General features: G+C 42.8%; 1 protein-coding gene across 1 annotated transcript in view; it reads left to right on the top strand.

The window, feature by feature from the left end:
* The first annotated feature begins 8,106 nt into the window (after positions 1 to 8,106).
* Positions 8,107 to 24,331, top strand: part of LOC146990919 (bone morphogenetic protein receptor type-2-like) — a 38,993-nt gene continuing 22,768 nt past the window's right edge. The window contains exons 1-3 of the mRNA XM_085801352.1: positions 8,107 to 9,081; positions 19,510 to 19,695; positions 23,220 to 23,396. Of these exons, the coding sequence (XP_085657478.1) occupies positions 8,991 to 9,081; positions 19,510 to 19,695; positions 23,220 to 23,396 (454 nt within the window). The 5' untranslated portion in view covers positions 8,107 to 8,990. The remainder of the gene's footprint in view (positions 9,082 to 19,509; positions 19,696 to 23,219; positions 23,397 to 24,331) is intronic.

Below are 24,331 nucleotides of genomic sequence, written 5' to 3'. Positions count from 1 at the left end.
CATTACAGACGAAGCAGTATGGAGGTATTTGGATGTTTTTTGGTGTGTCTTTTTGGACAAAGAAAGTTGGTATCCATTCACAACCATTAATATATGGACAAATACTGCTGCACGGAGCCCCGCTGTAACGCTTTGAATTTTGGGTGAACTATCCCTTTAACAAGTTATTTGTCAACACGTAAACAAACCAGCAGCAGCAGCAGCAGCAGGATCAGCTCTCTGCTGTCTGTCTAGGGTTATATGTGTGTGTGTGTGTGTGTGTGTGTGTGTGTGTGTAGGCATGTGTGTGTGCTGCCAGATTGATCTTAATCCGTCCCTTGCTGGTTAGAGCGGATATGCCCCCCCACACACACACACACACCCCTCCTTGGTTAATGGCATTAGAGCAGCTTAAAGTGACGGGGGGTGTAGCGGCGGCGGGCACCGAGGGCACCGAGGGCAGGGGGTTGGTTCAGGGGGGGTGTGGGGGGGCCCCTGCCCGACTGACCCTGTTCAGACGAGACGTCGCAGGTCAAATCAAAAACCTCTGATTCCCTTGATCATCATGAAAAATATGATTCAATAAAGGCTACTGTATAATTAATATGAGTTATACGTATGTTTTTCTTTCAACCTATACCTGAAAATTCACATTTATTATACATAAACATTTAATTCAACCAATTCTGATGTTGCTCTGGGTAGAAATTCCCTTTGAGCCTACAGAATGTACATTGTTATTATAGACAGTTTATTTTTTTGATAGATCCCTATTAGCTGATGTGGAGACAGCCAGCCAGTCTTCCTGGGCTCCATAACACAGTGAAGGTTAAAATAGAAAGAATATAAATAACAGGCGAGAAGAAAACAAGACTAAAAAGAATAGAAAGGACAATTATTCAAATAAAATCATTAGACACCACCTAACCCTACAGGTATATACACAGTTTCCTCATAAAGCAGCTCTTTCCTTGTGTGACGATGACTCCATCAACTTATGGCACTTTACAAAATGACGAGGTAAAGAACTTCAGAGATTATCTTTTTAACAAAAAGCTCTGTAGTTGGCTTAAATAGATATTTATATGGATATTTATGTAGCAGATAAATAGATATATAAATCATGATGAGTAGAAAGGGGTGGGGATTTATTTAAAAAGTGCACACTTCTTCCTACTCCTTGCATATTATGATATATAGTTGTGTATATGTTACATGTATATCCATTTTAGACACGTTCGTCGAAATAAATTCATTCATTGGTTCCTCGTAGCCGAGCAGATGAGAGCCAGCTGCCTCACTGATGTGGGTTGTGTTGCATCAACAGCTCTAATATGAGCTAATGTTAAACTAATGATCACATCAGACCAAGTTACAAATATCATTGTGTCTTCTATGATCAAAGCTTTATGACATCATCCCCCTAGTTATCCAGTTTTATCAATGAATCACGCTGAGAGTCACTGTATACAACTATATAGTAAACATAACTGCAATGTACATGAATATAATATGCAGGGATTCATCTAAAGGACACACACACACACACACACACACACATACACAACTACAGAATCAATTACTGGATGTAAAGCATCACGCAGGATCAAGAAAACATATGCTTTTGTTTAGGATGGGTGTTCCCATGGCAACTGAAAAGCAGCCTAATCTCATTTACTGCCCACGTAGCATGTGTGTGTGCGTACATACAAACACAGACACACAGACACACGTAGCTACACACACACACACACAGATACACACAGATACACAGACACACAGCAGTGACTGGCAGCGCCGCTCCTGGAGCTAAATTTGGCAGGGGCCTTGACCAGCGCACATCGCTGTTGCTAGGGAACGGTGCCGACTGATCTTCATTAACATGTGTGTGTGTGCTGTGGAGGAAGTAAACATGGGTTTGGACCCCCCCCCCCCCACCCCCCCTCAGCTGTCTGCTAGCAAAAACGCAGCGGAGCTCTTTATTTTGACGGGCACGCTTCCTGTTTCTGTCTGGGTCCTGAATACTACTCCTACTCTACTCTACTCTACTCTACTCTACTCTACTGGTAGTAATAGTACATTAACTGTCAATCCACACAACTCATTCACATTATTGATCCCTGACCTGTTCAGAGAGGCAGCTGGCAGCTCCTCAGGTCTGTGCTGACATAACCAGTGTATGTTAAAGATGTGCTGAGGGAACCAGAGGCAGCAGCCAGGCTCAAAACACAGGATTTTATATCTAGACTGACTATTTGGTGATCCCAGTTTCCAAATGTGACGAATTTTTTTGCATTATCCCTTTTTTTGGGAGGTATTCGCCCTTTTTTGGGTTCCACTTCTCCTGCAAAATGGTTAATTTCGTTATTTTCATTGTCTTTATGTAGAATCAGAATTGGATTTATTGGCCAAGTATGTTGTGTACATACAAGGAATTTAACTCCAGTTTGCATTGCTCTGCATTGCGTACAACAACAACTGAACATTAAGTTAATAATAATAATAATAATTATAGCCTAATACAAATAAAAAAGTTAAATAAGATCAAATAAATAAGGTAAAGTGGTCAGATTGTACTGTACAGTCACATGTGGTGCAAATTGACAATGATAGGCTAGGCTAAAAACTAAAAGCCTGAATAGGTGCAAATTGAATAAATCCAAATTTCTTTTTTTTTCTCTAACCAACACTCAAAAACTCAAATATATTCAATTTACAACTGAAATATTTCCAATCTATTAGAGCAGCCTGAGAGAAAAACAGCGAATAATGTCAACTCTCCTTTACAAAACTGGCTATGGGATATAAAAATGAATGGAACGATATAATACAGGTTTATAGCTACATCCATTATGAATTACTGTGATGTGATTTATGCTTTAATTAAACATATAGCCTACAATAATACACTTGCATTAATGATATCCATGTGGAGCCTGTAGTACTGTAAATGTAGGCCAAACGTGTTTACAAGCAGTGTACTGTATGAACCCCATCCCCTACACACACACACACACACACACACACGTATCATCACCATTATCAAAACATGTTACATGCTAATACATGTGACAGATGAGCATCACCCATATAGATGATGTTTTATCGTGCTTATGTTTTATATATAGGCCTATATATTTCTAAGATAGGTATAGGTTAGGTATGCATGTTTACCTGCAGAGAGCGGGTCTAGGTGTGCTGCATTCAAGGGCTCAGCCCCTGTTGATGTCCGCCGCTGCTGGAAGATGCTAAAGAGGCGGTGGTACCAGGCGGGACGGAGGGGCGGCAGCGGCGGCGGCGGCTACAGGCGAGGGAAAGGGAAACCTCCTGGAATATAAACAGGCAGACATAGAAGCGACACTACGGCAGCTCCGGGTGTCCAAATCGTGTAAATCGTCGTCGTGGATGGATGTTTTTCTCTCCCCGGCTGATGCGGCACCGCGGCTGAAGCAGCAAGCAGAGCAGCAGCTACCCGGGAGGAGGAGGAGAAGAAGGGAGGGGAGAGGAGGGGGGAGAGAGAGAGAGAGAGAGAGAAAAAAAACGCCTTCTGGTCGAAGAGAAAGATGAGGAGTGTAGGTATAAAGGAATAAAAAAAAAGGAGGATGCCGGTTTGTACCTGGTTTGTAATGTGTCGGGGGAAAGACGGAAAACTTAATTAACAGCGGGAGAGCAAAATAGAGAAGGGACAGAGAGAAGAAGGCGGTGATGCTGGGCTAGCTGAGGTTGACACGACGGGAGAGGGACCAGTGTGAAGCCACGGAGGTGGAGGAACACCACTTCCGCTTGTCGTTTTCAAAATAAAATTTTTCCATCTTTTTTTAAGATTACATAAAATATAATTTACACTACTTTAATTACAGTATTCACAAAAAGATAGTTAGTTAGGGATATTCAGCTTTTTTGGAGATGTAGGCTACTGTAGGTACCCCGTTTGTTGGGGGTCATTCCTATGTTCCCACAGCCTTATGTTCCCACATTTCTAACTTTTGTTGTCACTGAAAATTAGGCCCTATGTTCCCACAGCCCTTTGGTCCCACCATTGGTTGGGTTTAGGCAATTAAGAAAAGAGTTGGTTAAGTTTAGTAAAAAGACCCGGTAGAGGCTGGACAGGCCAGATAGATAGAGTCCAGATAGGTAGAGAGAGTCCAGAGGGAACATAGGGCCTAATTTTGAGAAAAATCTTAGAACTGTGGGAACATAGGGCTGTGGGAACATAGGATACAGACGAAACATCCTGAGGCAGGATTGTGTCCGAATTCACTCACTGAATATTAACAATCACTAAAATGGCATAGTCACTAATATATATAGTGAGTAGGGGGTGATTTCGGACATGGACATAGACTTCAGTCATGTTTCCCTGATGGATTCACTGGGGGCGGTGGTGGACAGATAGCCTGCACACTGAAGATGGTAGAAGCTCTTCTGACCAACTCAGATCATCCACTTCACCTTGATGGACAGAGAAAATGGCACTGGTTGGCAGCTCCTCTCTCTTTGCTGCAGTTCGGAGAGATACAGAAGATCTTTTGTAGGCTACTTACAGCCATCAGGCTTGTTCTTCTGTAGATGAGCTAACAAACAAATTCATTTCCTCTTGATGATTAGTAAGTAGGCTAATTCGTATTCATATTCATATGTGGCTGAAATTTCAGATACACCTAAAATGCATTCTAACTTTACAGGTGTATTTAATTTGACCTTCTCTAAACTTTTGAATGTAGCCTACATCACATGTCCAACTGTTCAGTGTTTCAGTCCTTAAAACAGATTGGATGTTGTCAGAGGGAAGTGTCCACTGAGCTCAATGTCATCAGTAGGTTGGACAGAGACACAGAGAGACTAGAGGAGTCACAGAAGGACAGAGAAGTGGACGCCCTTTGGCCACATGACAACTTATTGAGACATTGACATTTTTTGTTGTGGTATCCCCACCACTGTTTTTAGCTTTTATTTCAATAAATTGTTTGAGATGAAGAAATTACTTCTACTTACATGCCCTAGCTACTTTCATGATATAATATCACTGTATGAACTTTTTACATTTTCTATAAACTTCACCTGAAAGTCAGATATCCATAACTTTTTGTGAATAGTAAAGTTGAGTGTGACATATGGTGTTGAGTCCGAAATGTAATAAATAAATATATAAATAGTGATGCTACATGAGTAGTAGCCAAACGTGTCCTGGTTGCAGCCAATAACAGAGCCAGCCTCCCTGATGAGTTTGTTTGGTCTGTTTGTGTCACTGGCTCCAACGCTGCTCCCCCAGCAGACTACAGATGACTTTCCCAGAATGAACGGGGGCTGACCATCTGCTGTCCTGTCCTCTCCCTCCTAAAGTTGATGGTCTCTTCCAGACCAAGACCACCCTACAAACCTGTCCACTCTGACATTTGTAAAACTTTGATCATCCCTTGAATCACTGTAAAACGCTCAGCAGGGCCGGCCCCTGGCATAAACACTCTATGCGGTTGTTTAGGGCCACGGCCGTTAGGTGGGGGGCCACATGATCAGAAAAGTACCGGGGTTCATTCAAGTCATTTAAACATCCTGAGGTCTGCATGTGCACACTATGAGCTTTATATGTAATTTGAAGTCAATATTCAGCTTCTTTTATCTCACATTTGAGACATTTGGTGAAAATAGAACGGCAGAATGACAACATTTGTGCTCAAAAAGCAATCTTACAAAATTTCATTTTAGACTTGTTTTCTACACTTATCTATTACTGTATTCATATCCTATTTCAAGCACCAAAACAGTTCATTCTCATGACTGAAGGAGTGTTTTCACAAGGGATTTGACATTTTTCAAAAATTTCCAGCATTTGGCCTAAATTATTTCTTTCTACAGTGTTCTAGGGCAAATTGGCCTCAGTGTGCTTACAGCAGAGGTTCTAATATCTAGACATAAAACACTTGAGTATTGTTACTGTTGTATAGTATTGTTACATCTGCAAGTATCTTAAAAAGATCAATTTAAGAAAATATGTAAAAGTCGAGAAAATGGCCTCAAACCTCAGAGGGCATAAACACGTCTGTATTCAGTTTTAACCAGTGATTTGGTGTTTGCGCTTAGAGGGGGCCACAAATAAAAATCTTGTTTAGGGCCACCAAAATCCTAGTTTTTTAGTATGCTATTGTCATGATGTAGTGTCATGTACTTGGTTTTATCTTATACTGTTGATAATAGCCTATGTTCTGTATTTTTATAAGCCGCCTATGGACTGGTGTTGAAAATTAGCACATGTGCTAATTAAACACACCCAATACAAGCAAAGCATCTGGTCTGTTCTGTCCACTGGAACAGTCTCAATGTATTTGTGATGTCCATATATCAAATAAATAAACATAACATAGTAACATATTCTGAATGCGTGCCGGTCCATTTCCGGTCTCGCGCTGGCTACATCTGTGTGACTTGACGCGGCTGGAGCGGCGCTGTGACGTAGCGTCACCAACGCTGCGCTGCTCGTGCTGATGCTGCAGTTGCTAGGGCGCGTGGAGCAGACGGAGTGAGGTAAACAAGAGGAGGAGAGGAAATGTCTCCCTCCTGTGGCCACTAACAGCTGACACAGCAACACAGACTCATGTTATAGCGTCTTTTTTACCACACGGAGGCAGCAAAGCAACACTAATGACCGACTGTACTGTCTGTGACGCGTTTAACAGCAGTATAAAATATGGGAAAACATAACATTTTGTGAATTTATTTTTGTTAATATATTTAAGCATGGTACATAATTCCTACGACTGCTTCCCACAACTATTACCACTACTACTTTTACTTCTAGGCAAATAATAATAGGCTACCACTACCATTAATAATAGTAGAAGACCTACAAAAATATGTGACTACTACTAGGCTATTATAAGGAGACTAATGCTGCTACTACTACTACTACACGGCTACTACTATTGCAAATGATAGTAGTAGTAGTAATATTAATAACAATAATAATAATAAATATGCCACTGCTTCAAGGCTAACAATAATTATAACTACTTCTAATACCAACATAACCAGGGGAATGCACATGTAAATGTGGGGTGCAGGGTCTTGTTCTTATGTCTCTATGTAATTGAGGTGTATGAAATGTGGAAATGTAAGTTGCACTTCTCGAGGCCGCTCTGTACGAAATGGTGAAAACAATTGGTGTTGAAAATTAGCACTTGTGCTATACACACTCAAGCAAAGCATCTGGTCTGTCCACTGGAACAGTCTTAATGTATTTGTGATGTCCATATCAAATAAATAAACATAACATAACATAACATAACATAACATAACATAACATAACAATTTTCCTTGGAAAGGACAAATAAACTCATCTATCTATCTATCTATCTATCTATCTATCTATCTATCTATCTATCTATCTATCTATCTATCTATCTATCTATCTATCTATCTATCTATCTATCTATCTATCTATCTAATGATAGTTGAAGCATTTATAGAAATAAAAAAAATACAGCTGCCTTCAAGGCTACAACTATTAGGCTAATAATAATAATAATTAGCCTAAAAGTTGTCATAGTAATAGTAGTAATAACAATACTATTACATTATGTAAAATGTGTACACTATGTATATGTGCAACTATGTGAGAACCATGAATGAAATAAATCAAAATGAAATGAAATGAAATTATGTAAACTCTCCACTGTCCCTTGTCTATTTGCACTAAATGTGTTGTTTTACGGTGAATGTTCAAACTGACTGAGCTGTAGTGAACTATCCATGATGTAAATAAAAGATTACGGTGTGTGGCTGTGGCCCTATAGGCAGCAGCACCTCGTGGTCCCTGAGCAAGGCAGCAAAATAATGTAAACATCCAAATTACACAGCAGTAACATTACAGCACAGAGCGGTAGGAGTCTGAGAGAGTGCAGCAGCATATTTTTCCAGGGTGTTGTATCTCCAGTCTGCGGCACAGCGGCGCTAAGACACCCCCCTCCCTGTGTAGGACCGTCCCCCCACCTCCCCCTACTCCCCACCCCCACAACACCAACACCAACCCACAGTCAGCAACCTGATACCGGAGACGAGCGGTCCAGACAAGCCTGCAAACGAGGCGTTCCCAGCCGCCCTGCCTGTCTGTCTGACCGACCGACCGACCGACCGACCGACCGCCCGGCGGAGCTCCGAGCCCCGTCGATAACAAACTAACTAACACCGCCGAGGAACTGACCGAGACGAACCCCATCTTCTTCTTCATCCATCGTCCATCGTCCATCACCACCACCACCACCACCGGACCAATGCTCTCCGCCTTCCCCGAGAAGCCCGCTGTAGGCGCGGATTACTTGTGAATGTTTCCCCGCTGACGGAGATGGGACGTGAAAAACTCAACGGCTAAGCGGCTAGCTGTTAGCTGCGAGGCTAGCAGCAACACAACCGAGCTAACTGGCTGTGGGAACTGTATATAAATGTTGTAACAAGTGGAGGACGGTTGTTTAAATTACACAACCGAGAATGGACTGTTTTTCCTGGAAATAAATAGCCCCCATTGGTCGGTTATTTTTGCGTATTTTTTTTTTAATCCTGTTTGTCTAAGTTTTCCAGCAGCAGACAGACAGTCGCCCCGGGCAGCTAACGCGTTAGCATGTTAGCATGTAGCAGATATGGACGTTGGTCTGTGGTTGTATCCGTGAAACAAGTCAGCTGCTCGGCTTGTCTGCGCGTCTTTTGCCCGGAGCCAAAAGCACGGCGAATGTAACGTTAATCGTCACGCAAACACAACAGCATTAACCTATTTTTATTATCATTATTTTTCTTTTCTTTTTAAAAAAAAAATTCTTTAGCATCTATTCTCAATGTGTTGTTCCATGCCCGAGAGAGCAGTTCAAGTTATTGAGCTGACGTGAGGAAAAAAACGGGCAGAAAATAAAAAAAAACGAGTGGTGGCTGGAGAAAAAAGAACAAGAAAAAGAAAGAAGGGGCAGAAAAGGAGCAGAATAAATCCAACAGGACTCTGTGGAGCTCCAGTTTCAACACCAAAGTCGATGTACAGTGTCATGGCTGGAGGCAGAATCACCATGAAATCACTCGCTAAATTTGGGTTCTGCCTGACCATCCTCCTCACTTCTGTGGCCGGTAAGTGCCCGATCAATACATGGATTTATTGTATTGTATTAATTGTTGTAAAAGAAAGAAAAAAAAGAGAAAGAAGCCAGATGTGCTTGTCTTTAATATTTGATCCTTTCCTTTTGGTTCCTACTGTCTGCATACCCCTAACAACTGAAATACAGACAGCTTTCTATTCTAATCAAGTTTCCATGGCTGTGTAATTATCCATTTAATACACAAAGTCTATAAGAAATATGAGGTATAATTGTATTATATCATCAAATACTCCTTGTGTTTGTGTCTGTCTGTCTCTTATCTCTCCTTCCATCTTGCTGTCTGCCTGGCTTAATTTCTGCCTAGCTCATCTCATTGTAGCTAAGTAAACCTCCACACAGATATGGCCTCTCTTGAACAGAGCAAGCAAATGCACCCCTGGCTCCTTTTTAATCATTCTGTGTACAAAGGCCTGGAAAAACACTGCCAAACATACCGCAGTCCTTGTCTGCCAAGTTGTGCCCCCTGTTCAAGATTCTGGGCTGAAGCCAGGCTTCTGTGAGACCTTGAGCGTGATAAGATAGTAGCAGAAGCTGCACAGAGATGGAGGAACGGTGCATTCAAGGCAGGGGAGGGGGGGCTGGAATGTGTGGGAAGACAGGCATGGTATTTTACAAGATAGGAAATTTAGGTGACAGAGGTTCAACATGCTTTGCTAGAAAATAGGTGGTCTTCTTGTAGCTACATCCTGCTTTCTTCATCCGGTGTAATGTGTGTGTATAAACAACCTCTTAATAATGTATTATCATTCCTGTGTGTGTGTTATTGTTGTGGCTCCTCCATACAGTCATAGACAGGCTATTATCAGAAGCCTAGAATAATAACTGCTGTTGTTGTAGAGGGAAATATGCGAGTGTGGAGTGTAATTTGAATACTCGGACTGCTTATTGCTTAAAGCTGAGAGAACGTGTCCCCATTTGCAACCATTTGCATTCAAATTAGCATTTAACGTACAAGCGGTAGGATGAGTATATTTTCTGGAATTCCAACTTTAATGAAATGAAAAAGGCTGCGATTGTAAGCGTTGAACGTCTCAGAAGGCAGAGCGACGTTAACTTAGGCCTACATGTTTTGTATTTTTATGTGATTATATTTTGTAATCTGGAAGAAGATGTATTTGTTGTTTGAAGAACCAAAAACCCTCTCATTGTAGTTTTACAGGTTTTATTCTGGAGCTTAAGCAACAACAGGTAGTCATCAAAGGCCGGGTGGTGTGTTCAGGTGCATTTGACATGGCTGAATGCTGGGACTGCTTCGTTGTGACATCACAAAATGACAAAAGTCCTGACGGCTTGTTTTAAAGCCATGTGAATTATTATTATTACACTATTATTACAGAACCTAGATCTGCTGTATAATAATAATAAAAAAAACAGACATCTCACTTCAGACCTTATGGAAATTATGGAAGAAGTGTGTTCAAGTAACATGTCTTTCAATTGAAACCAATATAATGATGAGCGTAATGTAAAACTGTTATTCATCCTGAAAGATTTCACAAAGTGAATCATCATGGCCTTAATAAGCTCACCTTCATGAGACATAATATTTAAATTAGTAGTTCCCTAGAGTGGTTTAACGACTGTGGTGACTGGCAGAGGACTGACGTATTCACTCAATAATCAATACTGGGACGATTAATGGACGCTTAAATGTATGCCTGCCATGTAAACAGCCAATAAATCCAAATCGTTGTACTGTGCAAAATTAATTAGGGCCGACTCAGACTTTGTAATGACTGTAAAGAGACATGAGGCAAACCAAACCACTCTCTCTCTATATATATATGCTATACTGCTGTTGAATGCAAAGCAGAGCACCCATTGCCTTCTTCTTAGGATGATACTTGTAATGATGATGATGATAAGAGGAAGCAGAAGGCCTAATAGTGTGCAAGGGCATGTTAGTCATCCGTCTGACCCGGCACCTTTGCCTTTGCTTTCTCTTGCTCAGCTCTGACAACATCACCGCCCCCCTCACCCTCACCCATCGCTCCCTTTCCTTAACTCGCCTCTTTTCCTTCGTACATTTTATTTTTCAAATTCCGCCCAGCTTCCTCCCCAACCCAACCGTTGTGTCTTTTTAACCTGTTTGCATCTGCGCTCGGGTCGTCTTTCCGCTCCCCGTCCGTCCCCTGTGACTAATCATCGTGTGGGTGTGTGCCTGCTGCTACAAAATCTGGAGTAGAAACAGTTCCAAGCGTGGCACAAGCCTGCAGACACTACCTGTGGTGTGACCGCAGGTGTTCATAAGTAGCGCCCATTAGTTTGGGGGCTTTTCTTTACTTGATAGGAATTTGGGGGGAACGTCCAAACATGTAGCATTATATTCAGACTCAGAATGTATGCCACAACCCACATTCAGGTCCTGCTTTTACTGTTGTCCCAGGTAAGCCTGAGGTTTGGGGGTCCAAAGAGGATTAGGGCTCAAGTATTATACCATAGCATAAAGCGGAATGCTCATTTGCCGTGCTTGTCCAAACCCCGAAGCTCCGTCTTGCAGGCCCCATACTGTGGCGTTGACAGGCCCACTGTTAGCCAACCAGGCCGAGTCTCTTCAGCCGCTCTGGGGCTGCTGAGGGGAGGGTGGGGCGGGGGGGACTTCAAGCTGTCAGCTCTGTGGTCACATCAGCAGCTCAGCAAAAAAGTGAAGTTACTGCTCTGAGATAACGGACGCATGCTCAGTCTTGCGAGTCTGATTGCTAGCTTAGATTGCTACCAAATTCATGTGGTATCTACATAGAAGTTTGGCCCCTGCTACATAGCCAGACTTAGCTTTAACAGTTGTCTGTTGACCAAAGCAATCCATATTGTGATCATGTTGCTGTTGTTTCCTCACTGAAGCTAGCATGTTAACAAGCTAGCCCTGCCTTTTCCGATACCGAGTAATTTTGTATGTGAAAAAAGTTGTGCAAAGAGAAGACTCACTGTCTAATATGATGGATATCCTCATGTGGGGGGATCTCTGAAATCAACTCCTGTTGCTTTATGGGTAATGTAGTTCCCATGTTTTAACACAAAAGAAAAATGACATCCCTAGTTTAGTTTTAACAACCTAATGTGAGTCTTAAAACATCATAGGGATGCTAAATGCTAATGCTGGGTTAGTCTCTTCATTACTAAATCACTGTAACTGTAAAATCAATGCTAAGGATTAACCAGTTGTTAAAATAATTGTCTTTCTGCAAATGTAGGAATTGGTTTAATCACATCAGCTCTTAAATGAAGCCTTGAGCTTACACCACATTCATGTTGTTTTAATAATAAATCAGAACATCTATTAATCTGTGAAAAAGAGGCTAGTATGTCTGACATACATATGTATAATGAAAGCTAGACGATGAAAGAATACAGCACAAGACTAAGGCAAAAGGCAAGCTATTAAAAAATGTAGTTTGAGCGTGTGTGTGTGTGTGTGTGTGTGTGTGTGCCACTGACTGAACTGCTGAATGTGCATTATGGCATTTTTGGGATGGGTTGCTGCTGCAGCCCACTGGGTGTAAACAGGGTTGGATGTAGTTTATAAAACATGGTAAAAATCAGTTGTGAAGCTGTGATGGAGCTCGTGCATAAAAGCACAAATAGAAGTGATAAAACGATGCGAGTCAGGATTTCGACATCGGTATAAGGAAGTGGTTATCGAGGACAGAGCACACAGAAGCTCTGCACGTGCCTTTATTCAGTGTTTTGCACTCAGTCCACGTCGTGAGATATTTCATGAGATATCCATTATTTCGTGAGGGGGAGATGACACTGACTGCAGCTAGAAGCAGACCAATGAATGGAGGGAGGGAGGGGAGAGGAGGGGATGGGGGGGGGGGGCAGTTGGTCTCTAATACAGCTAGCCTTGTACTCCATTAGATGAGAAAAATCAATGTCTGCTTCTCTTAGTACCTTGGTTCGAGTTCTGAGCGGAGGTAAAAGCGAAGCGCGGAACAATAGAACAGTGTTCAGTCGACCTTCTGGTTGGGCAAAAGAGAAATTAGTGGATGTTTCAGAAAACAAAAGGTGCAGCCTTGAGATGGTAACTCAGAGTGACAGCCTATGATTAACACGAAATGTTCTCCTTGACTAGCAGCGACAATAAGTCTAGAGCGGGCAATAAATGCTGCTCAGGGTATGGGCTCGGATTTTCACATTTTCATATTAGAGACGGCTCCTTGACAGCAACTACAGCTGAAGTTGTTGTTACATTGTCTTGTCTTTGTATTTGCCTGCTGTGTACCTCGCGTATTTCAATCTTAATGTTCCTGTGCACAGCAGCCGACAGGAGCTGCAGCAGCAGAGAAGGATGCAGTTCTAGTTTCTAGAGTTATCGGCAGAGAGCGGAGGAAACTACAGAAACGTCCCAGAGGGGGAAACAGCTGAGGAGAGGAAACCATGGTTTCAGGGTGGGACCTGGGATGTATGGTCCTCTTTTCAGCCTGCCCTTGTTATATATGTATAAAATATATAAAAGGAGCTACATGGTTGAACTTATATCAATATATCATCATATAATATAGGATCAGTAGAGATCAACTTGTTTATTATCTCAAATCAGTTTCTAATTTCTTATCAGTCGGTGTATGTGATAAGCTTATATTATTGATTGAATCAGCCTAGCTTCTTCAGCTTTATTGTTATAAGATAATTAATTTATCAAATGTTTAAAAATTAAAAAAAGTTTAGGAGCTGGAATTTGATTAATTATTCATTAATTTTCCACCTAGTTGCCCTTTATCAAGCAAGTTAGAGCATTCAGTAACTTATTTGTGGTGAATATGATAAGTATTGATAGCTTGTCCTTTTAATTTGATCTGTTTTAATGGGTTTTTTTACACCTTTTTTGAAAAATTATTACTTTTGAGGGCGGAAGAACCATATATGGTAACTTCACTGACCTTGATTTGCAGTTAAAAAAAGAAACACTCCTAATTTCCTCCAATAATGGTCCATTATTGACTCTGTATAGTTTCATCCTCACGTCGCCGTGGGAGCAGGTGAAGCCCCGTCAGACCAGACAACCACAGGCCTCGGGGGAGTGGGAGGATGTGGCGGCAAAATCAGTGCGTCGAGCTTTGATGTGAGCAACCAGGAAGTGGCGTTGTCACGAACAAAGGCTGAACTCAGACAGACACGGGCTGAAACAAAACTTTTGCTTGTTCATAATAATCTGAGATTATACCCCCCCCCCCCCACCCCCCCACCCTCCCTCCTCCTCCTCTTCACTGTGTGTGATACAAACACCGCTGTGGTCACTGTGTCATCTGTGTTTTCGTCACATATTCAGGAAAGTTAAGGTAAAGAGGGAGGAGGGAGGAGGGAGGGGGGGGTGGGGGGGTATAAATGCATCATGGTCAATAATAATGGAGGCCTCTAAGCTTTGAGGGGAGTATAAGCCCCAGGATTAGCATAACTGTACCAGACCCAGACAGACACAGACAGAATGGTGGTGTTTTTGAGAGGGGTGGGTGGTGGTGGTGGTGGTGGTGGTGGGGGGGCAGTCCCGGGGCAACAGATGGGATAGATTAAACCCCACTCCCTCTCTCTCCCCCCACCCCTCCCTCCCACATCTTTAAATTCAACCAGGGGACTTGGGAAATTGGGGGTGTCAGCAAATACCCTGGAATCCCATCATCCATCCTACCTCAGCAACAAGCGCGCACCCAAACAGCAGCAGGGAAAAAAAAAAAAAGAAGCAGCATGCATGCACGTGCGCACTGATAGCGCCCCGCTTTGAATGTTTCTGTCCGTCGTGCACGCATGACGGCGCGGTATTGGCAGCGGGCTCCCGGGGGCGTGCGTGTCTGCAGAGGTAAACATCAGCCAGAGAGGAGCATGCATTCTCTTATATTATATTATATTATAGACTGCTGCTGCACAGAGAGAGAGAGAGCACCCGTGGCTGCAGAGGAAGATGTGCACGGGTGCGTCCGGCACGTTTCAGCCGTTAGTCAAGAAAGCCTTCTCTGCTTTTTTTTGTTTTTTTTTCCTCCCTCTTTCTCCTCCCTCCCTCCCCTCTTGTGTTTTTTTGTCTGTAATCCTGGACGTGAAAAACCCCGGAACCAGTTGTGGAGAGAAAAGCAGCCGACACACGAGTGCACTGGGTGACTTTTAATCAAGTCTCAGACTGCCGTGCGCTGCGGCGCTCCCGTGGGCCTTGGCACCGGGGAAGGAGAGAGCCAGATTAGATCGCTGTTGTTTTTAAGCAGCAAGGCTGAGGGGAAGGGGGTAGTCCGAGTGGGCGGGAGGGTGCACTGAAGGCCAATTGGGGGGGATTAGCAAATAACTGGGCCATGGGTAAACACTCAGCAGTGCCCGCCATCATCCAATGAGCAGGCTTGGAGCAGAAAACTACTCCAAAGTCTTTTGATATGACTACCCACTCTCTCTCCCTCTTTCTTTCTCTCTTTCTCTCTCTCTCTCTCACTGCGTTGGCCTTGCCTGCATACTCTGACCCACAATCCAACACTGCAGCGGCAGCCAAGATCGCACAGCGAGCAGAACCCGGGACAGAGCGCTGCCACGGCCAATCAGAGATAAACACAGACTGGCGTCCAACCACAAATAGAATTTGAGTCCAAGAACCACCCGTAGCCGAGGCGACGCTGCAGATCAACCAATGACAAATGACTACAGGAGTTAACCCCCTGCTCTTTTTTTATTATAATTCTTTTATTTAACTAAATCCAATAAATGTATTTCAGAGGGAGAATAGAACCTTTATTTTGTTAAGAATCAGGAGGAAATGGGAATTAAGGAAGTCCTCTGTGATCAGTCTGAGCTCTCCATTAATCTCATGCAGGCCTGTTATGTGCAGCCGCCCCGCCACAATGAAACTATTTAACAGTGTTGCGCGTCAGTCACTGTGTCATAATGTTATTTCAGTCAGACACCGGTCACGGGTTGAGGTTGGGAGGGGAGGGGAGGGGGGGTGAGGGTTTAGGGGATTGTGGACACGGTTCTTGGCGCTGCGCTCCACCTAAGCCGGCATGTGTAGGTTGATAGTAGTTACACACGTCCAAGTGTTTACATGGAGGCATTTCCTTGTTTGCTTTGTGTTAATGCTGCAAAGATGATTATTATTACAACCTTTTTTTCTGTGCGACAATGCAGCGCACAAAAAAATCAATCACACTTGTGAATGAAAATCTATTCCAAGATAAAAGCGAAGCCTTTCATGTGCTGTTGCAGTGTTGTTTTTCACACTGGAGGGCTATTGCAATGCAGAGTGAGGAGGATTATTATGGGGTTTCTCATTCCACAGCCTTGAATTGCAGAGAAATATTAAAAATTAATGTGGGCGTACAGAGAAAGACAGGAGATACTCTGCCTTATGGATTTTTTGTTCTTGCAGTCCTGTTCATGGGTGTTGTCACTGCCTCTGCACTTCCTTCTATTGTTTCTTTATGTTTCTCCTCCTTTCTCTGAAGGAGTTCCTTCTCTACTACCCATGTCCTCTCTTTAACCCCTCACTGCCTCTACATTGCTCCGTCTGGCCATTGGAAAACAAAGCATCTTTAAAGCAGGGAAGATTGTTAAGGCTTCATGTTTAGTCCTTGTACCTTGTTAGAACCGACCGTCACGGAAAGTCCACAAATTTCTCTTGAACTCGATACAATAGCTAAGGTTGAAAGCCTAAATGAGTGGTGAATGAGCTCATATTATTATATTATAGTTACATTATAGTTGACAATGATGACAAGGTCAGAATTTACCCAGAAATCTCAGTCATTTTTGAAACACTGGGGCCTGTTAGCATTAGCCTGGAGTGATTAGCATGTTATAGGCTAATTTACGGAGCTGTTGCTGGGATACTGATAAAATATCCAATCTTACGTAATAAGACATAAGACTGTTTATTCATCCCACACATGGGAATGTGGTTGTTACAGTAGCATTGTAGCACACAAGGTAAAAAAAAGTTAAATATCCCAGAAATAGCTTCGCAAATTATATCATGCTATCCGCTCGAGGCTAATGCTAATAGGTCCTGAGCTAAAACAAAAAAATTCACAGTAAAGGTGGAAATGAAGCATAGACTGAACTAATTAAACAAAAACAAACATCATTTAGCTTATTTAGCGCTTACATAGCTTCACAGGCATCACACAGTTTAGTTTCAAGGCTAATGCTAAAATGTCTAAGGCAAAAATCCCCAGACATTTCTCAATAGCTAAAGAACAAATTATAAAACAGCATAGACCAAACTAATTAGTCAATGTGATAAGGAGCTAAGGAGATAAGCTGTTAGCATGGACCAATTTAGCTCTTTAGCTTAGGTAGTCTGACAAGCATAACACTATTAGCTCTGTGCTAACATTCACCCAAACTCTCTATAGTAGCACTTATCACTGGCTGCCACACACACACACAGTGGTTAAAACCCACACAGTGGCGATGCTAGTTGTTTACTGTTTATCTTAACCTGTAATGTGGTATATATACAGGCTCCAGGGCTAATAATGACTTACTACTGTATGAAGTAAGCTAGTTACGCAGATGTGCTAACATTAGTAACGTTAGCTTATGTCTGAGGAGACAAACACACTGTTTGATGTAATTACTGACCTTTAGTTTGAGGAAGTTCACAGGCACAGTTATCTCAAATCAGCGCAGTCAGTTGACTTCTTCAAAATAAAAAGGATTACTGTACTTTATTTCTGGTTCATAATTTTGATTTAAGGGTTAGTAACTAACAATTTCTAACACTGAAGTCTAACAGCTGCGAGCTGGGTGTGTTTGTCTGAGCTGTGTGAGGTGAGGTGGACCGTCCAGCTGCACCATATGCTTCTGTTTGCCCCTGATCATCTGCATCGAATGCAAAATATCTGCACACACCGGTCTCATTGTGTGTTTTTTTTTCTCTTCAAAGTCACCGCACACCTGTCCCTGCACTCACACTTTCTGCTGCGTCTGCCTCCTCTACTTCTGTAATGTCAGTCTACTAGGACACTTGAAGGGTTATTATAGCTCCTCTGTTCATCCTGGAAGAATTACATGTCCATGTCCTGCCATGTTACTGGTAGAAAAACATGGGAGAGGGTGACCGGTCGTACTTCTTTTTTTTTTCTTTTTTTTTTGCTATTCCTGTATCTTGTTTTTTTAGCATTTTCTGCAACTTAAGCAGCCACCTGCAGAGAAGACAGCCTGCTTCCTGTTTACCCCGGCCTGCCCAGTGTCCATGCACAGTCATATAATATGTGTTTTTCAAGTGGAGCCTCAGAAGGAGGCGTCTGGACTGAGGATGTTTTTACTTTTTCAGCTGAAATGATCGACTTTGAGCTCTGGAAGACGGCTGCTTTTCCGTGTGTGTCCATCTGCTTAGCATCTGTATTATTGAATTGATTGAATCTGATCACAACATTATATCTATGATCATTCCCTCAGCGGTCACTTTAACCCCGAGCTCGTTAACGGGAAATAAAACACAAGCGGAGCAGTCGGACCGCCGATCCCGGCCGTCGCCTGGCCTGCTCATTGATATTCCGTTTCCTCATCAAAAATGAAAACGCCTCCATGTTTTTAACCCTCGGTTTGAACTCCCTCTCTGCTGCCGGTCTCGCAGAACAGTAGGCAGCGAGGGCCCGCAGGTCGAGGGCAGCCGAGGCCCACAGGAGGCCGGGGGTTGATAGCTTTATCTGCTGGATGGGAGCAGAGGAGGAAAGTTGGCGCCGAGCCCAGCAGCGCTAACGCTCTACCGCGTCACCCTCTGCCCACACAGGCTAACTTGACCTTGGACAGAGCAGCAGCTAACCCCCCTCCCTCCCTCACTCCAAAACAGACTCCACACCCTCCTCCTTCCCCTCCCCTCCCCTCCCCCTTCTGGGATGGAGGAAAAGGGAGGAGCCGGGGAGTTAGGGAAACAAACCGGCACATCATGTTTCCCTTATCTGAAATTACCCACAATGCAGGTCATGTACACAAACACACACTCTGACATTAGCCTCGGCAGGCTGTTCCTCCGTGGCGCGGCTCTCATTTCCCAGACGGGCACCTCAAGCCAACAAGAATAAAAACGGCCTTAAAACAGCGTTTGACACCACTTGAAGTTCATCTACAGTTTCTATAAAGGCACTTTTCTTTAACGTGGGTGTAGTCGTGCTCTTGTTGCAGTTTTGTTTTATGTTTTCAACCCTAATGCCCACTTTTCCTCTGCGCCTCCCTGTGTGTTTGTGTCCTCCAGGCTACAGTATAAATTGGTACTCCTATTGATCATTTAGTTGGTGAGAGGCAGCAGACTTTGCAGGCAGACAGTGAGCATCAGTCTGTCTCTGGAGAACAAGAAAAAGCATTAATCTCTGTACCTAATTCAATTATAATGTGTTAATATGTGTTTTGTTTTGTTTTAAAAAGTGTATATGTGGTGTCGTTGTGTCGGAGGAATGAGCTGTGGACTCCTGTGTGTTTGTGTTGACAGCAGCGCAGGGCGAGGAGAGGGAGTGTGCCTTCACAGACCAACAGCAGCAGTGGGACGTGGAGCGAGTGGCCCTGGGCGAAGGCCGGGTCTCCCCGGAGAACACCACCATCAAATGCGCCAAGGGCAGCCACTGTTTTGGCCTGTGGGAGAAGAAAACGCTGGGCGAAGTGCGGCTGGTCAAACAAGGTACGACAGAAAACACTGGTTTCACTCATCACGTTCTGGGGAACTTAAAGGCACAGTGGCCCCGATATTAATCAATCAGACTTTTTTGTTTCTTTAGCACATGCTAGTTAAGGATGAGTCATTTATCACATTTTCTTTTTGTTTTCCAACTTTATTTAATCAAGTTTTTCATTTATCAGACAAGACATTAACCCCTTAACAACTGCTGGCCAGAGGTTCAAGTTGCTTTTAATCCATTTAATGATGGGCCTGCCAGGCTGTGATTGGGCCAGTGGGTGTTAAGGACAAGGCTCCAGACTAAATGGAGACATTTTGCCCCTAAAATTTGAGAAATACATTTTTCATCTGTTTGATCATGCACAAATAGTAAATTTGCTGTTTGTTTTTTTAACATTGGTGAAACATGGAAGAGGCGACTCAGCGAATCCAGAATCTGTCATTACAAGTTGATTCATGGTGTGCACCCCTGAATTTTCTGCTTGCACTCCTAAAGTTTGAAGTTAGGGGGGGTCACTGTGCTCCTGGTGAAAAAGTTAGTCTCGAGCCCTGAAGGGGTTAACACAATCATACATCTCAAAGTATGATAAGATATGTTCAAGGACATCAGAAGAATTTGAACAGTGCGCAGATTGAATGATATAAAAGACAAAGAATAAATAAAACAATGAATAAAAAGACGAAGACGATCACAAATAAGCGAAAGAAAAAGAAAATATAGTCAAAAGTCGCAAAGAAAGTTGGATACAGGATAATCAAAATAAAACAACGATTTCATCTCCTCTGCAGAAAGCAGCCGACATCGTGTGTCTGCTCCCGGAAAAATAAACATCAAAGTCGACACATTCACCACTCAGCTCCTTGTCATCACGATACATCTCTTTCTCTCTCTGACCTTGTGTGTGTGTGTCGGAGGGGAGGGGCTGCGCTCTCGCACACACACTTTGCAGCGCATCCAAAAATGTGACATCCAGTAAAAGTCGGACACACACAGGTGGAGAAATGAACCGTTCCTCACCGACCCAAGTGTGTGTGGCTGGCTGCATTATACAACTACATTATACAAGCATGAGTTAGAGCACAAACGCAGCACGGTTCACTTCTGTCGCCGCTTTTTTTTTGTGGCCTAAACGTGCAGCTGCTCTCAGATTGTTGCATCGGCTCCAGAGGTTTTAATTGTCATTGTGTGGTTGTGACAGATTCGAGCAGAGGTGGAGCTGCTTCCTCTGTTAACAGAAACTTTTTAATGTCATCTATTGTCTGTCAGACTTTTTTTTAGAATTCCAGCTTCTCCAGTGGACGAATATTATTTTTCCCAATGCTGTGGACTGGTGTTTGGACAAAACAAGGATTTTTGTGGCATCTCTTTAGGCTTTAATAATAAATGAGACTTTTTTTCCCCCCTCAACTATGTTTTAGGGCTTCGAAGCTTTGTTCATTGCCATGGTAGTCGATCATGAAGTCCGTGATCATTTTTTTTCTTTCCTTTTTGACACCGGTTCTCATCGGCAATCGTTAGATTAAAATGACTAGGCTACTTGGCATCCTGGAAACCTGCCTGATTTTGGAGATACGCAGTGTTGGTTTGCCATTACTTTCATTATTTCCGCTACGACCCTGGTCAGATGATCTCAGGGGCCGGCTGTGGTGGTAAATGATGTCCCAGATGTAACTGGGGGCGTGGCCGTGGAGGGCTTTATGAGTGAGTAGCAGCACCTTGAAATGAATTCTGAACGGGACCGGTAACCAGTGCAGAGTGGCAAGTACGGGTGAGATGTGGCAGAATATTTTTTGACCTTGTGAGTAGTCTGGCGGCTGCATGAATTGAAATGAATGAATTTATATTTATTTACGTGTCGTGCACCAATCAAGGCGCCCAGCCTATAAGGGCTTACAAGACACATTATCATCATATTTAGACACCAAACAAAATAATCAGAGCACAAACAAAACCAAACAAAAACAAAAACAGAAACCACATGGATTTCACATAAATAATTCACCTCTTCTTTTTGACCAGGCACTTTTTATGAAAGTAGCTATAGTAAAGACTTCCTTTCTGAAGAACCATTCCAACTTTACCTCATCATCATCAACCCAAAACAACTCAGGTTTCACATTTTGCATTTTCTGAAACAAAAACTGCCTGGCTTCGTCATATAACGGACAATGAAACACAAAATGCAGTTCATCCTCAATTACATTTAAATTACATAATGTGCATAGTCTTTCATCCTCAGGTACTGAGTTAAACCGACCTACTTCTATTGCCAGAGGGACAATCCAGCCCTCAACTGGGCACATAAAGATCTCTTGGATCTATCCAATGGCAAAGTCACATAGGGTTCTGCACAATATACATTTTTCAATTGGCAATAGGTTCTGAGCTTTGGTTTAAACCAGATATCATTAGCCCATTTTTCTTTATACTCAAGAAATAACTTATGTTTCACAAAATTAACGTTACAACGCAAACCATTAGTGAAAATATGTTGTTGATCAGCCTCGCTAAAAATAGCTTTCATGTCACGATACCAAGGATAGTTATGTGTTTTATCCCAGTTAAAGACTTGCATTTTGGACAAGTTGGAGGCGGTCGATGGATGACTGATTAAGGCAAGTGAAAAGTGAGTTACAATAGTCCAGTCTGACATTTCAAGTTCTGAGTGGGAAACTATGAAACGGAGCTTGGCTATGTTTCTCAGGTGGAAAAAACTGTTTCGAGACAGGGTTTTTACGTGTTTTTCCAGGTGCATAGATTTGTCGAAATGTTTGTGTGGATGTAACAGGGGAATAACAGAGGTTTAAGGACAGTGTCTTAGTTTATGACTATTTATTTCTTGACTTATTAATTGTTTTTTATTGTGATGAGGGTTGAAGAGGTGTCTGGCACACTGCTTTTCATCAGTATCTTTAATGTATATGACAATAAACTGAAACTGAACCGAAACAGTACAATCAGTGGGAAACGGCCCACATCAACCCCCTTCTGAGAGTCTGAAATGACAAGGTAGCAAGTACAAGGCAAGAGTGAGTCTAAATGTCCATAAACTGTCCCTCTGAGGATAATCATAATTATCTTTTGTCAGTTTGAGTTTGCCAAATGAGACATTTTTTAATGTTTCCTGACTTTTTTATAGCCTGAATGTAAAAATAAAGCTTTCCTTTTTTACAGCTTAATCACAATGGCTGAAAAAACAGCTCCCGATTGGCTTTTCTTTTCTTTTTTTAAATACTATTTTTTAAACTGATAAAGGACAGGAAGATACACACACTATTGCTTTACTGGAAAGAGTCATAAATTCTTGCAGCTGCTGTGGACGTCCTGTTGATATGAGTGAGTCATGTCTGTTGGTTCATTGGTAGCTTTCTCAGCTCCATTTAAAGGGACAATACTGGGAAGGGTAAGGCAGTTCAGCAGAAGCAGGAAGTAGCACTTTAAGTAGGTCTGGATGACAATCTGAGGAATTCATCCACCCTTCATTGGAAAAACCACTCACCGACTCTGTCCTCCTCCTTCCCCGCAGGTTGCTGGACTCACCTTGGCGACCACCAGGGTTGCCGCGTCGACCGCTGCGTGGTGACCAACCTGCCGCCGCAGATCCAGAACGGGACGTACCACTTCTGCTGCTGCGGGAGCAACATGTGCAACGTCAACTTCACCGAGGACTTCCCCCCGCCCAGCCCCACCACCGCACAGCCCTGTAAGGACACCTCTCGTTTTTTTTTGTTTTTTTTATCCAATCAGAGCTCTTCCCTTCCTTTCATCTCTTCCCCTCCTTTTTCCATCCGTTTGTTTTCTTTTTTTATAACCAGCGGACCAATAAAAGCAAGTCAGGCAGGTAGATTTCATTAGCTCATGCTTTTATGGTTTTGTTATGTTATGTATTTTTTGGCTTTTCAAAATACTAAAAGCACTGAGAGGAATCACTCAAAGGGATAGTTCAACATTTTGGGAAATTGGCCCATTGCCATAATCCCTATAGTCATAGCAGTAGGTTCATTACCTTTAATTGTCGGTGCAAGGGGGCAGTTTTTCATCAAGCAGTCTCTGCATTTACCTCTAAAACAACTCTGTCTGGTAACGTTGTGTTATTATCTCATAGCGTGGTGACTGTGCAGCTCACAACTTGTCCACCAGAGCGTTTTGGAGTTGTTGGATTGTGTATTTGATGAGTTTGATGAGGGAAACAAAGAGGTAGCGTAGCTCTGAGCAGCTCACGGCTCTGCTCGAACCTTTCTAAAAAATAGCTTGCACCGACAATTAAAGGTAATGAACCTACTGCTATGACTGGCAATGGGCCGATTTGCCAAAATGTTGAACTACTCCCTTTAACATTTAACATTGCTTGTATGATGGTATTACTGCTATTATCCTCATCAGAGACATAAACTGATGAGCAGTTCTGAGGTTTTGCAGCGAGAGGATCGGAACGTTTCAGAGCGAGAGTGAGTCATCGGGAGGAGTTAAAGAAAAATGTCTAATAACAAACAGAAAAACAAAACAAACGCAGGCCCACACGGTTGGGGGAAAAAAGAGCAGACAAGAATGAATGGATGTTTGAAACCGCCAGCTACTTTTTCTCTCCACCTCCTCCTCCTCTGCTTCATCATTCAGCTACAAGGCTTCGATCTGAGC

Source organism: Trachurus japonicus, chromosome 2 (assembly GCF_045865225.1).
Source record: "Trachurus japonicus isolate A0001 chromosome 2, Traja_1.0".
NCBI lineage: Eukaryota > Metazoa > Chordata > Actinopteri > Carangiformes > Carangidae > Trachurus > Trachurus japonicus.
The sequence above is the reverse complement of the archived record's forward strand: the minus strand, read 5'-3'. Positions and strand labels throughout refer to the sequence as shown.